The 15860-nt window shown below is 39.2% G+C and overlaps 1 protein-coding gene across 1 annotated transcript in view; it reads left to right on the forward strand.

Moving 5' to 3' along the window:
* Nucleotides 1-266: 266 nt before the first annotated feature.
* Moxd1 (monooxygenase DBH like 1) overlaps nt 267-15860 on the forward strand; it is a 73919-nt gene continuing 58325 nt past the window's right edge. The window contains exon 1 of the mRNA XM_027938529.2: nt 267-530. Within this exon, the coding sequence (XP_027794330.2) occupies nt 267-530 (264 nt within the window). The remainder of the gene's footprint in view (nt 531-15860) is intronic.

Consider the following 15860-nt stretch of genomic DNA (forward strand, 5'->3'; position numbering starts at 1 on the left):
TCCCGGGTAGGGGGCGGCAGGTGGATCGCGGAAAAGGCCAGACAGCACCAGGGTGGGTAGATAGGACTGGAGGGGACCTGACGCGCGGGGCCCGCCACCCGGGGCGGGGAGAGCAGGTCCTGCCCTCCCGGGCTGGCGCGCACGGCCGGCCCCAGGGGCGGTCCCAGTCCTCCAGCTCGCTGCTGCTCCTCGTGCCTGCTCCTCGTGCCTGCTCCTGCTGCCCAGTGGCTGGAGCCCAGGTGCCGGCGGGCAGGAAGCGCCGGAGGATGCACTGCTGGCCGCTGTTCTTGCTGTGGGGGCTGCTCCCCTGGACAGGCGCGGGGGGCTCGGGCCGTTCCTTCCCTCACCACACAGTCCTGGACTCGGAGGGCAAGTACTGGCTGGGCTGGGGCCAGCAGGGCAGCCGGCTTGCCTTCCGCCTCGAGGTGCGCACCGCCGGCTATGTGGGCTTCGGCTTCTCGCCCACCGGGACCATGGCCGCAGCAGACATCGTCGTGGGCGGTGTGACCCACGGGAGACCCTACCTCCAGGTAAGAGAGTTCCCTCCGGCTCCCGCCCCGCCAAGGTGGTCCAGTCCCTATCCCGAGGAGAGCGCGGGTGCAGGCTACCCTGGGGCCACCGGGTCTCGCCTCGGGCGAGCTTGGAAACCCTGGGTCCCTGAAGCCCCGCGCACTCTCACCTTCGCGGTCAGGTTCTGCATCAGCGGAGCGGACGGTGCTCGCGCCTCCCTGGCGCTCTGCGTTCGGAGTTTTTGCCCCGGGAAGCTGAGCACTGTGAGCTCAGGCAGTTTTCCTGCTCTGAACACTTTCCTGCCCCAGCTCCCACTCAATAAATCTCCCACGTACACACCTGCCACGCAGCATCCCCATTTATTCCGGATGGGAAAGGAGCGGGACCCCCAACTTTGGAGACCTAAGGGACTGCTCTGGGCGAGGATCCGGGGAGAAAGCTTGGTATTTTGCGGTCTTGCTGTCTAGGGTTGGGAATCTCAGAACGTCCCTATTGCTGGCTATGTTGGAGCCTCCAGGCGCGGGGCTGATGTTAGCTACTTTATCCGGAGAGATTAGTAAAAGAAAGGTCCTTAAGAATCGCTTAAGGAAGTTTGTTATCCCAAGTGTTGTTTAGGAAACTGCAGACACCTTCATTATCTAAGATCCTCAGACAAAGTCCCCTATTAAGTGGTACACAATTACGTTTATTCTAAGAAGCAGCAAACTGAATTGATTTGCTTTGCTGTAGATTTGCTTGGGGGGTAGAGGGGGCCGTGCAGAAGCGATGCTGCCTATTCATAGGTGTCACTAAGCACAGGGGAAAGACAGATCAGAACGATTAGAATGACTGACTGGTTAGGTTTCCTGGACATCATTGTTTGATCCTGACCACCTTTGTATTGTGGTGAATGTACACTCTTTGTTAAACAAAGGATCTCAAAACACTACCCTTTGTAGAAAGTCCATATGAAAATTTCAATTGTTCTGACACTGTCTTAAGGCTTTGATAGTATGAAAACCAATATTCCTGATGGATTTCTGAATATATTTCTCAGTAAATTTATCCCAACTTCTAAGTTCAATTTCCACTATGTGCTGAGGTGCCATCACATTTGAACCCCTGATCTTGACTTTGGCTAAAAATAAAGTGACAGCAATAAAATCTCAAAACCATCCTATTATCTATTTTTTTTCATAAATTCACTGTTTCCTCCCCAAGGAGCTAGTTATTCTACGACGACTCCAATAAAAGAAAGTTTTATGAGGACTGCACTCTGCTAAAGTCACTAATGTATAAATTTTCTTCTTCTGCACTATCTCAGGCTTTAAATTTCTGAACCAAGGATTTGATCCCCAAACATGGTCCTCATGGGCTGAAAGACTCACTCTTCTGTGATATAAAGTAGACAATACTTAAATACCCATTTTAGCCTACTGTAGGGTGAGGAGTATAAGGCCCAGCAACTACCCTTTTATGTTCCTAGAAGAGGGCATGAGAAATCTTACTATGGTAATATTATACAAAAAGGCATAGTTTAAAAGTTAACTTGCTATTATTTTTGTCAAAGAGTAGCATTTCTAGAAAGTCTACCCAATTTGATATCAAACAATTAAGAGTAAGGTCCTGACTCAGCTTGCCTTAATGGAACCACCACAAACAGACTTTACAAACTGCAGAATATTTTCACATTGATGGTGGTTCTTTATAAAGATTGCATAAGACTCAATTAAGTGCTTTTTAGATTGATGTTGAGACATGAAACTTTTTTAAAAATAAATTGTTAATATATATAAATTGTGATTATATACCACTGTGACATAATCAAGAGCTGGGCACTTTCTCAATATACTTAATGAGCAAAGAAAAAAATGAATTTTCTTCTTTATTTTTTATTCCTCATGATATAAAATCCTTATTTTCATATAGAAACGATTTTTCTCACTTGACCAACATCCTTTACCTTTCCATTTCCTTAAATATTCTAGTGATTTTAAAAATATTAAATTATGCTAATCAGTTAAATGAAGGGTTTGCTTAAAATACTTAAAAACTCTGGTTACATGAAAAATACTAAATAATGTAAAATACAAGAAATATATCAATTCTAGCAGGATCATCCAGGCTATGTGATTCCATTTTTCAATGCTTGAGTTTTCTCCTTAGATACTGTTTGAGATTCTTCACACAATATGTGATAAGATCATCTTTAGCAACTATACCAAAAATAAATAGGATTCTTAAGTACAACCTATATGATTTCATTAGATGACTTTGGATTTTGTATAATTTTTCTCCCAGTGAAAACAGACTTTTTGTGGAACAATGAAAAAGGCTTAGTTCATGGGGTATCAATGTAAGTGCAGCAGCCACAGAAGGACAATGGCATCAGGCTATATGATGTGACACAAGTTGACATCCCAGTCATGCCATTTGTGCCTTTTCCACATATATTTTCTTTCATCCTTTTTTACATAATTTTAAACTTCAATTTCAGATCTTTTAAATTGTTCTTTTTCTTTTTCTAATGAGATGCACTAAACTTGAAAACTGTATTTAAGAGTAAATTCTAATTGATCAGGTAGGGAATGGTTGACTAAATAGCCTAAATGCTTATAGAGGTCAGCAGAGAAATGGGTGGCATGGGATTGAGTGGACCAGGCAGACTGCAACAGATAGTAGACAGCTTTGAGGGAAAGTTTTTGCAAGTGAGTTACTGTTATGGGGGAATGCAAACTCAATGTTGCCAGATTGTTTGTTTTATTTTTGAGAAAAGACAGAAATTCATATTGTGTGTGTGTGTGTGTGTGTGTGCGCGTGTGTTTGTGTGTGTGTGTATGTGTGTGTGAGAGTGAGAGAGAGAGAGAGAGAAGAGGGGAGGGAGGGGAGGATAGGAGAGGAAAAGAGAGGGCGTACAAGATAGAGAGAATGTAAAAATACTCTGATTACTAAATAATGACAATAATTCCAGTTTGTACAAAGTGTGAACAGTTGCGATATATCCCATAGACAATCTATTTGGGGGCCAAGATGAAAAAAGTTAAGATTAATAAAGAATCAACGCAAATTATGAAAACCCATGAAAGACAGAGAGGAAAATCCTATTTCTTTTTGGACCAGATTTATTCTGTGTCAGGAAACAAGTCCAGTGTCAGGGACTCTTGCCCATTATTTTGGCTATCGATTCTTGTATAATGAACCACACCCAAAACATAGTATTTTTAATATAGTGACCCTTATTTTGCTCAGGGGTCTGAAATGTGAGCATGGCTCGGTGAGGACAGCTCTTCTTTGCTCCAGTCTGTATTGACTCCAAAAGCAGTGGTTGAAAGTACCTGAAGGCTGCTCACCTGAATGTCTGACTGGCGGTTGATGTTCACTATTGGTGGGATTTGGGTGGGATTGTGGCCTCTCTATGTGGCTCTTTAGCATCCTCAAATGCACAGTGGCTGGTCCCAGGAGTGAACATTCCAAAAAATCCCTGGCAGAAGCTGAATAGCAATTGATGACTTAGACTTTGAGTCATACTGTGTGTCTTCTGCTCTTGCCACAGGCTCACCAAGTCAAGGAGCACAGACACCACCTTAACATCATGGGAATGGAATATGTTAGTGTGGCTGTCCTTGGAAAATACCTTCTATCACACCCATCCTTACCACTTGCCAGAGTCTCCTTCACACCACCAATTTCTAGTGCCTGTGTACATGTATCCATTCTCTTTCCATTATGTTAAATGGAGAGGCAATGTTTACTTATTCACTGGTTCCCCCCCCCCATATAAACCCCCACTCTCAAGAGTTAGTGAACACATGTATAACTAATTAGAACAAATAAAAATATATATAAAATGAAAGAGTTGGTGAACGGTTGGTAATTTTTCCACTGCCCTATTCCCTACTCCTTTGGCCTCCTCCCCTCACGCCCTCCCTCCAGTAAGAGTTCTGAACTTTGGCAGCCCCATAGTTTTCAGTGGTGGCCAATCACTAGTTAAGGGTCAGGTCCAATGAGACTACCTGTAGAGGGCAGTGTGACATTTGCCTGTAAGCTTAAGGAGTTAACAAGTTTATTTTTTAAAAAAGTTTTTGTAGTACTGGGGATTGAACTCAGGGCCTAGCTGTAGCCCAGTCCAGGCTTATGGAGGTAAAAAGTCAGATTTTGAATTTCCTTGCATCAAGGCAGCAAACTTGGCCTAGAAGCCTGAAACTAGAACCCTGGCATAATTATGAAAATTTGCCCTGCCCATTTTATAACCTCTCTGACCCTGCCTGAGGATAGTACCTCTAAGGGTGGGTGACTAGGTGACATCAAAAGGGAGAAAAAAGAGAGAGAAAGAGAAAGATTCAGGTGTGAAACCTGTCTTGGTGTAATCTACCCAATACATTGTTCTGGAGCAGCATGGAAACTTCCCCTCTAGGATGCTGCGAAGGTCAGCCTAGATGGGGGCCTGGATGTGGAAAGCAATCTGTCTTTTTTGCCTTGGTTTTCTGGAACCTCACTCTTTTGTCACAGTGAATCAGCTCAACTCATTTTCCTGATGGATCCGTGTCCTTTCCTTGTTCTTTGCCCCCTTTTGACAGAGCAACTCCACCCCCACCCGAACCATTAAGCAACTGTGAGTGCCCATTTGAGGCAAGTAATCTGGGCTATGAATGCCCATCCTGTGTGAGGGAGAGAAGAGAGCAGCATTGTGGGATGTGCCTGTTGAATTTGCACAAAAATGGATTCACCCTTCCTATGGGGGTATAAAGCACTCATGAATGGAGGCTGAAACATATGTCATCATTTGTTATAGCCTTGCTTGTTGGCTGTCTCAAAACCGGAACCCTTTCTCTGCAGAGAAGTGTCTTCAGCCGCAGAGTAATTGCTGCCGGGGCTACTCTCTGAGGAAGTGCTGGGAACTGATTTGAAATCACAGAAAACAGTGAGCATTCTTTGTGGTTAACGATGTGCTTCTTTTAAGCACACCCCAGCCAACGGCAACAAAGAAATGTTTGCAAAGCAAATTGAAAGCTGTAAGGGAAAGATGAAGAAAGTGTGCAACCCTGATACAGCTCAGCTGCAGCTTTGTTAAGAGATATTTATAAGTCTTGGGATGATGCCCCCCAATTTCCAGATGAAGAAGGGACCTTTCCAGGCTTCATGCTTGGTGCATTAGTAATGGGGACACATGCTTCAGTGTTCAAATGCACGCTGATGCTCTTCAGCTGTATGCTCCCCTCTGGCAGAGCAGAGGATTTCGTAATTAGCCTGAGGAAACAAGTGGACCTAACAGCCGAGGCAACAATGCACCTGAATTGACAAATGGAGTTGAAAGTTTCAGACCACAGACAGCATATTTCTGGGGTCTTGGAAGGAGAAGCAAGAGTCCACTTCAAAGAAACTGAACCGTAGTTTAGTGATTCATCGTCTGTAATGGGGCCCTATTAAAATAAAGTTGCTGGCAAAAGGGATGAATTCATTACACATCATGGGTATTTCTGGAAATGTTTGATCCACATGTAATAAGAAAAAAACCCAGTGTACATGGATACCTCACAATACTTTTTATTGTAAGTTAAAGCAAATACCTAATAAAGAACTTTTCAGCAAAAAAATTCTTTAGAGAGCTTCTTCCAAATCTATACCTTTTAAACTTGTTCAGTTCTAGAATAAACCAAACAACAAAATTTTCATATAAAGAGAACATGTAGCATATAAGCAAATATTTCTGCAAAAAATGGGTAATAAATGGATAATTTTTATTAAGTGTAGAATTGGGATCATGCATCTGAGCGCTATACAAATAATATACAGACCAAATATAATTTACTATACTTGATAAATTTTTATTCATCATCCTTATTCATCAAATGTAGCCAGAATTACAATCTTTGTACCATTCTTGCTTTTATAGGTTAAGTGTTGATGTTTTGTGATTTCCTTGCTGCCTCTTAAAAGCTCTGAATTTGGCAGCTTTCCTTCAAACCTTCTACCCAATTTTACAGGTGAGGAAACTAAGCCTTGGATATAACTCTCAAAGCCTTTTTGGAGGCCACACACCACAGTCTGGATTTATTTCCTCTGAACCCTGGCTTGATGCACTTTTTTTCTATAAGAAGCTTCCATAGAAACATTTCTAGCTTTCTTCTAAATAACGAAAAAACATGTATTTCTGAGTATTTCTCTTACTACCTTTTTTCCACTGTAAATGTCATAGAAATACATTTCTAGGATATGATTTTTATGCTGTTTCATCACTGAGTTCTTCATTTACACCTCATATTGTAGTAAGTCCTTAAAGTGTGCTATCTTGTATAACTCTCGCAATACCTCTTTGAGGTCACTATCTTGTTTCTCTCCTTTTGTAGGTGTACAGACCCTCAGCTCCAGGTCACACAGCATGGAAATCACTTGTGGTTTTCACATGGCTGTGTTTGTGTAGCACCTACAGACAGATAATGGAATGTTCATTCATTTATTCAGCCAGTATTTATTGAATGTTCATTGACAGTTCTAGATGCCAGGGACATAGCATTGAGTGAGATGAAATCAGGAGTATACTTTGAAATGCAGGTACTTTGGTACAGGTAGCAGCAAGCAAATAAATAAACAAGAATCCAGGGATTATTAAGTGCTGTGAAAAGAATTAGACTAGAGTGTTGTCAAGGAGCGACTCTGTGGCTATTTCAGATTAGTGTGTTAATAATCAAAACACAAAGGAAAACACATGCCCTACATTGTGAAGGTTGTCTTTGGAAGTTAACCATGGGCTTACAATTCAAAATATTACATACAATGACGAAGATAATCTGGCATGGGCATCAAAGAACCCAGAAGACCTTTAATATGGGAAACTGTCTAGCTGGAGAAAATATAACTAATGGTTTTTCAAATGTGTCCAAATTTCATGAGCTCTTTTCTACTTGTGTGCATTGTTACAATGATATTTAGTAAGCTCAACCAGAGTTTTTCAAGCTCCAAAGCTGGTGATTTTGTAGAAGTTTAGTTTTTATTTTTTTAAATATTCCTTTTTAGTTGTAGATGGACACAACACCTTTATTTTTATTGATTTACTTTTATGGGGTGCTGAGGAGTGAACCCAGTGCCTCACATGTGCTAGTCAAGTACTCTACCTCTGAGCCATAACCCCAGCTCCCTAGACGCTTATTTTTTAATACTAGGTATAAAGGTTTTTCTCTATATCCTTTCTTGTCTTTAATAATAATGGAGAGCTGAAGGTCTTTGAGGCAACATCAACACAACAACACATGTTTGGGGGAAGATTTCCATCTTTCATGCAATTTTTGAAAGAAAATTTTGAAATCTCTAGTTCTTAGTTCTTCCTACCTCCACAATCCCCAAACCAATGAAAGTGCAATCTCACTTAATTGGACAAAATCATTGATATATTTCAAGTTTCTCAGGTGATTCGAATGCAGAGACAGGTTTGGTAATTGCTGACTTTATGTGGTCAGACTCTTTGATAGGGATCCTGTAACTCAACCTGCAGAAGCTTGAGAGATTGCAGACCTAGGATGTGGGGTACAAAGCAGGATTCTGTAAAGAATCATTCATACTGACCAGTTGATGTTTGGAGCTAGGGCTACCATATGCTTGCAGATTTAACATCAGTTTTTTAAAATAAGGTGTTTTTTTTTTTTTGGTATGGAACTCTTCTGAGATCAGTTTAATGAAAATGAAAGTATTTTCATTTAAGTATTTTCTCAAATTTACATGCTGAGACAAGAGCAGCAATTTTTAATCTGAGAGTAGAAGTATATTTCAAAATGTACTGAATTAGGAATCTCTCCTCCCCATAACCCTCTGCCATTCCTATACACATTTTGCCAGTTGGCACCAGCTGCTGTATTTCCAAGCAAATGAGTGGGTACCCACACAGAGTCTAAATTTATCAGTTATGCATGATCAGAGGGTAGCAAAGTAACATAATTTCATTTCATTAATAAATGAGAGTACCAGGTAGTTCTTTTATTTAGTCCAGAAGTGTTCAGATCTAAGACCTTTGATTAGAATTAACAATAACAAAATGGACTCCCTTAGTATTTGGAAAAATTATCATATGTCATTCATTACATAAATAGATATTCTTTCCTTTTCCTCCCCATTCTCCAAGATTGCTAATAAGCAGTGAAATGCCCTCAAGCTATAGTGGCAGCAGAAAGAAGAAGAGGAGCAATAGGAGTGGTGGATAATTAGTATCTTATTAGGGCATGGATAGAACATTTGCAATCTGATGACTATGTCCTTGCTGCCAAACCTTCCTGAGGTACCAAGAACAATTTCCTGTGTTTGGCAGATGCACAAGAAATACCTGCTGAATAACTGCTGAGTGGTTAAGACCAGGAAATCTTCTAGACTGGGTATGAGTCCCAGCACTGCTTGCAGCTTATTCCTTGTGTGCCCCTTGGCAAACTCCTTAAACCTCTCCTAGGGAGTTTCCTGTTGTGCAGAAGGGAGCTCATGATCATGGGTTTTTGTGAGGATTGAATGAAGGAGTCACGTAAAAGCTCTTCCAGAGTATGTGACATGTCAAAAGCACTCCATAAATAGGAGGTATTATCATTGGTAATTGAAGACAAAAATCGCCCCTTTTCAACTTGAGAAAAAAGTGTACATTAAATGTATAGGAGGGGGAGATAGATAGCGTTTGAGACAATTCCAGACCAAGCTTTAAGCAATTGATTTGTGAATGACTTTGCAGTCATTAATGAATAGAGGCCAACATGGTTTCAATAGACATAGCTTAGAGCAAAACTGCATTTCCTTTTGCATTTGATTTGCTGCATCTGTAGACTGAGGTATGAAATATTGCATTAGAGTGATAGTAAGAGATTTTTCATAGTTTTGCATGATACCCTTGTTAATGATGGCTTAATGAAATTGTATTTATAAAAATATAACACCCAAACCCAAAACCTATTAGTAGACTGGCTACATTAGGTTACAAAATGAGGTTAAAATCCAGTGCTATACCAACATAAAAAATGGAAAATAAAAGTTAAAAATTCATTGTGAGTTGGGCTCACTTGTAATCCTAGCAACCCTGGTGGTGGGGTTGAGACAGGAGGATCACAAGTTCTAGGCCACCAGCCTCAGCATTTTAGTGAGAACCTAAGCAGCTTGACAAGACCCTTCGAAAGAAAGAAATAAAGAGAGAGAGAGAGAGAGAGAGAGAGAGAGAGAGAGAGAGAGAGAGAGAGAAGAAAGAAAGAGAGAAAGAAAGAAAGAAAGAGAGAGAGGAAAGGAGGGAGGGAGGGAGGGCATGTAGCTCAGACAGGTAAAGCACCCCCGGGATCAATCCGCAGTACAAAAAAAAAAAAAAAATTCATTGTGAATATGAATGAAGTTCAACAAGTTGCTTCAAGTAAAATTAGCCATATATGTACAAAATGTGTAACATTGTATTAAATCAGAATTCATATGAAAAAGATCTAAATATTAGTTCATTTTAAGTTCTCTATAATGTTGCTGCTAAACACGTTATATTACCTTATAATCTCTACTGTTCACATTAATGAATGTAATGCTGACATAGCCCCCTGTCCTAGGCTGATCAGAGGTTCCCTTCTAGGAACAGCATTATTAAAGGGCATGTGAGTAAGTGGGAGCATTCCAAGGAGAACTACAAGGAGGTTGAAACTGCTGGAAATCTGAGCATTCGGATGAGACTTAGCTGGCAGTGTTTTGCCTGGAGAAACAATAATTAGAAAAGAAATTATGATTGTCTTTGAAGTAGTAAACAGTCTTCCTCAAAAAATAATGAATAGATATTATGTATTATTTTTCCAGAAAAGGGGGGGGGTGCAATTAGTAGATCCTAATTAATATTGGAAGATTTTAACTTGGTATAAGAAATTCATTCCTGACAACCAGAGGTATTGAAATTGAATGGGTTTGCCTGGTGAGGCTAGGAGCTTTATCACTCTAAGTGTAAATGCTTTGTGATTGTTTCTTTGAAAAACTATTTTTGAGAGAAATCTTCCTTGGTCAGAGCCAGAGTTAGGCATTTTTCGGGTTCACTTGAGTGTGATGCTGGAAATAACTTCACTCCACCTTCATACTTTTAGGTTATTCAAAAAATGGACAGAAGGGAAGATAATTAGCCATCACAAAACTGTCTGTACTGCTTTTTAAACGTATCTCAAGAAATACAACTAGTCTTTGTGTGCAATGAACTGTTCCAATGACACAAGAGTATTTAGTCTCCTTCCCTGTTGTAAACTTTAGTATATTTGAATTACTTACAATTGCTACTTATTCATCTTGAAATCTGAAGAATAATAAAGAAGAAAAGAATATTTTACCAATTGCATATGCTTGAAAGCAAGAATTTGGAGGGCCTCACGAACAAAGGCAAATGTAAACTTGGTGAGTTTCTAAACCCCTTTTATGCCTCCCATTGGTACATTACTTTGCCTTCTCTAGGAGCACAGTCTCACCTCCTGACCTGCCCACCCCAGTATTTAGGTAGACTTCTCAAACTTCATGTGATTTACTTTCAACATGGTTTCTTCCCAGCCTTCCCTATCTCAGTAAATGGCACTTCTTGTTAGCTCCAGTCAAAAAATGAGGAATTGGTTTTCTTCTCCTTCCTTCACCCTTTATCTAAAAACCCATCTTCATGAACAGATAAAAAAAGATATGGTACACATACACAATGGAATATTACTCAACCATTAAGAAGAATGAAATTATGATATTTTCCAGTAAATGAATGGAACTGGAGACTATCATGCTAGTTGAAATAGGCCAATCCCAAACAACCAAAGGCCAAATGTTCTCTCTGTTATGTAGATGCTGATTCACAATGGAGGGCAGGTGGGGAGGGAAGAGGAATGGAAGTTCACTGAGATGGGACAGGTGGGAGTGGGAGGAAAAGAGGGAGATGGGAATAGAAAAGACAGAAGAATTAATCCTACATATAACATTCCTATTTCATATGTGAGCACAAGACCAGTGTAACTCCACATCATGTTCAACCACAAAAATAGGAAGCTATACTCCATGCATGTATGATATGTCAAAATACATTCTATGTCATGTATAACTAAAAAGAACAAATAAGAAATTAAAAACAAAATAAAAACCCATCTTCAAGTTCTATTGACTTTTCCTCCTATACAAATCTAAAACATGCTCACTTCTCTCCAGTTTTACCACTACTTCTCAAACTCAAGACTTTGAGACCACCACAGCACTCCCAGGTATCTCAAGGCCACCATATTTTATTCCTCCTCTTTATTCCTCACAGATAGCCACAGTAGTACACCGCACATACATACACACATACACACACACAGAAGGATGGAGGGAATGAGCAAGGCAGGCAGGCAGGCAGAAGAATTGAGCTTTATTCCTTGCATAAAATGGTTATGGACAGTTAGGAGAAGTTTAAATTTAGATGATGGAATAGGGCAAAGAAAAAGAATATTCTTTGAATAGTGAAAACTGAATTTGTTTTTTTTCTGCTGAATTATATTATTAGAGGTAAACAATGAACGTTTTGATTTTATTATGTATCTCTGCTAATTCTATAATTTAATGAAAAGTTTTAAATTAATCAACATGAAAACGAAAATGAGATGTTTGGCTGTGGTAGAAAATCCAGGATATGTGTTTCAGAAGGTGGCCTTTGCCAAACACCCAGGGTGCTCAAATGGGCATCTTTCTTTTAGGAACATAGGCTGTGGGTTCATATTTTAGCATTTTAATAGGCATTTGAAAGATCCGTGATTAGACCTGGAGAGTTTCTGTTTTATCTGAAGTGGGTTCTAAAGTGCAATCCTCTTCTATTTGACATTCCATTTAGATTTCTAAGATTAACAAAGAAATGACTTTTTAAAGTTATTGAAACCTGAGGATTGTGTTTATAAAGGTTGTTTATACAGCCTCATGATATTTTTCTGCTCAAAGATTCTCTTTACCATGAAAATATTTATTATTATACTATCAATATTATTAAGCCACCATAACACTTATTATAGAAATAGATAGTACAAACAAATGTTTGAATTAACAAGGCTTTTGAGATTTAGAAACAGAAGAAAAACTGCAGGCACCTGTTGAAGAAAATGATGACAGATGGTAACATTTTTCTCAAGGATTGTCCCACAGCTGTGCTTACATTCAGTTCTTCAAGCTGAACCAAAGTCTATTCATATGTTTTATTACACCCATAAGAGTTTTCAATTCATCCTGTTTAACACAGTGCCAGTCAAAGCTCTATTCTGTAGCAAAGATTTTATTTAAGAGAGACAGGGAAAAAAAAAAGACTGACAATGAGAACCAATTTAACATCTGTGTAATCATGTTTTTGAACAAGGGGTCACAGCAATCTTGCTGATTATCAAAGCTGGCTTTTTTGGTATGTTTTCTTAGTTTGAAAGTGACAGTAATTCTTGCTATGATGTTAAATGATAAATTTCAACTTCCTGCCAATTTCTGCTGTTGGTGACTTATTTTACAGTTGCCACACAGCATTTTGAAACCTCAATTATATATTTCATAATTTTTTCAAAGCATAAAAGATTCCAATGAAAAAAAGGATTTTGTGAGAGCATGTTTCAGGAGAAATGTTTTTGTGACACAGCAGAAGATTAACTCTATTATTAGGGTTTAGATACTCAAATTTTCAAGGGTGCCAGGTAGTATTTTATCTAGAAAAATACATGATCAATATTTATTCCACAATGAAAGCAAAAAAATAATACCCCAAGGAAAATCCATATTGAAGCTGAGCTAAGTACTTCAGCTAAATGTGATTGAAATGCACATAAAACAATTCATATGGGGTAACTATTTCACATTTCACTTTTCAAGGTATTAAAGTGGTTTAAGTACAAACTAACATGATCTCTGCATACCAGCCTTTACATTTACATTATTAAAAATCAACATATTTGTCAAAGGCAGTGGCACATGCCTGGAATCCCAGTGGCTCAGGAGGCTGAGGCAAGAGGATGGCAAGTTCAAAGCCAGCTTCTGCAACTTAGTGAGGTCCTAAGGAACTTAATGAGACCCTGTCTCAAAAATTAAAAATAAAATAAAATAAAAAGACCTGGGGATGTGGCTCATTGTTTAAGCACCCTTGAGGTAAATTCTCAGTACAAACAACAACAACAACAACAAAAACCCAAAACAAAAAGGCCAAAAAAAATGCATATTTTTATTCTTGAACTCTTTTGCATAGAATCATGATTCTTTGAATCCTCGCCAATCTCTTATCTCCATGAAGTCCATTTTCTTAATGATTTTTGGGGGGGGTCAGGGGGTACCAGCAATTAAACTCAGGGTCACTCAACCACTGAGCCACATCTCCAGCCCTATTTTGTATTTTATTTAGAGACAAGGTCTCACTGAGTTGCTTAGAAACTCACTTTTGCTGAGACTGGCTTTGAACTCACAATCCTCCTGCCTCAGCCTCCAGAGCCACTGGGATTACAGGCATGTACCACCACGTCTGCCTTCTTAATGATTCTCGTGGGAACTTCTATTTATCAGTATTTTATGATATATAAACATATATGACCTATATAATATATATTTACAATATAGAATCTGTATGTATTTATATGATATATTTAATATATGCGATATAATTACGTTTTTTTTTTTTTTTTTTTTAATTTTTTATTGTGGGTTGTTCAAAACATTACAAATTTCTTGACATATCATATTCCACACTTTGATTCAAGTGGGTTATGAACTCCCACCTTCACCCCATACACAGATTGCAGAATCACATCAGTTACACATCCATTGATTTACAAATTGCCATACTAGTGTCTGTTGTGCTCCACTGCCTTTCCCATCCTCCACCCTCCCCCCTCCCCACCTCTCCCCTCCCCTCCCCTCCTCTCTCTCTACCTCCTCCACTGTATAACCCTGAGAGTCTCCTTCCATTACCATGCAATTTCCCTTCTCTCTCCCTTTCCCTCCCACCTCTCATCCCTGTTAAATGTTAATCTTCTTCTCCTGTTCTTCGTCCCTACACTGTTCTTAGTTACTCTCCTTATATCAAAGAAGACATTTGGCATTTGTTTTTTAGGGATTGGCTAGCTTCACTTAGCATAATCTGCTCTAATGCCATCCATTTCCCTGTAAATTCTATGATTTTGTCATTTTTTAATGCAGAGTAATACTCCATTGTGTATAAATGCCACATTTTTTTTATCCATTCGTCTATTGAAGGGCATCTAGGTTGGTTCCACAGTCTTGCTATTGTGAACTGTGCTGCTATGAACATCGATGTAGCAGTGTCCCTGTAGCATGCTCTTTTTAGGTCTTTAGGGAATAGACCAAGAAGGGGAATAGCTGGGTCAAATGGTGGCTCCATTCCCAGTTTTCCAAGAAATCTCCATACTGCTTTCCAAATTGGCTGCACCAATCTGCAGTCCCACCAGCAATGTATAATTACGTTTTTATAGTGATCGTGACATTAGACCATTACAATGAATGTGTACTGTGATCCATGTTCCTACTTTTATTTGAAAATTCCTAGAATATTTAGTAGGAAGATGGCTGAGGCATGGAGTTCACAGTGGGTATATATGGATATCCATTTACAGAGTGAAACAGGGAGTGGGGTGATTTTAAAGGTGGAGATCAGATATACTAAGAATGTGCTGGAAAAGCACTATATATTATTGTTTTGTAAATATCCACTTGTAGGTGACTTTATCTGTATTTGAACACTTATTTGGTCAATGTTGTACTATGTCCATTCCATTCTTCAGTTTTGTTTTGTTTTCTTTTCTAGAGGACAGTAATAAAACAATAACTAGCCCAATGATTATTCCAATTGAATAACATTATCCCTTTGTCAAACTGTCAGAAACTCTTCAACTCATCCAACTTATTTTTAGGCTTACCCAATCTGCATCTCAACATCTCATTTCAAGACAGAGCATTCTTTGAGTGGTTTGCTGTCATGTTTCCTTCCTTTTCTTCCTCCCAGGAAAAACAGTTGAATGGTATGAATTTTGGAGCCCAGAATTGTTTCTTGGCCTTTTTTTTTTCCTTTTACTCAAGTAACTTGCTTTAATATTTGTCAATATGTCGTTTTGCTGTATAATTTTGGCACCATTAAAGTTGTGTTGGATTGATATCCATGTATTTTATTAGTACAAAGGAAGACAAAAGGTACCCCTGAGGAATATTTGTGTTTCATCAAGTTGAACTGTTCCTCCACCTTAAAGACATGAATGTCACATGACAGTTCTTGCATTCTTTTATTTTCAAAATAATCTCTTCATTAAGGAAAGGTAGATGCTCCTTTTTAAAGTACACAAATATTCAAAGAGCATCTTCAATATGCACGTCAGTCTGGGGATATAAATTAGAACACATTCTTAAACATGGTTTCTCTCAGT

The sequence above is a fragment of the Marmota flaviventris genome, chromosome 6 (assembly GCF_047511675.1).
Source record: "Marmota flaviventris isolate mMarFla1 chromosome 6, mMarFla1.hap1, whole genome shotgun sequence".
In the NCBI taxonomy this organism is placed as follows: domain Eukaryota; kingdom Metazoa; phylum Chordata; class Mammalia; order Rodentia; family Sciuridae; genus Marmota; species Marmota flaviventris.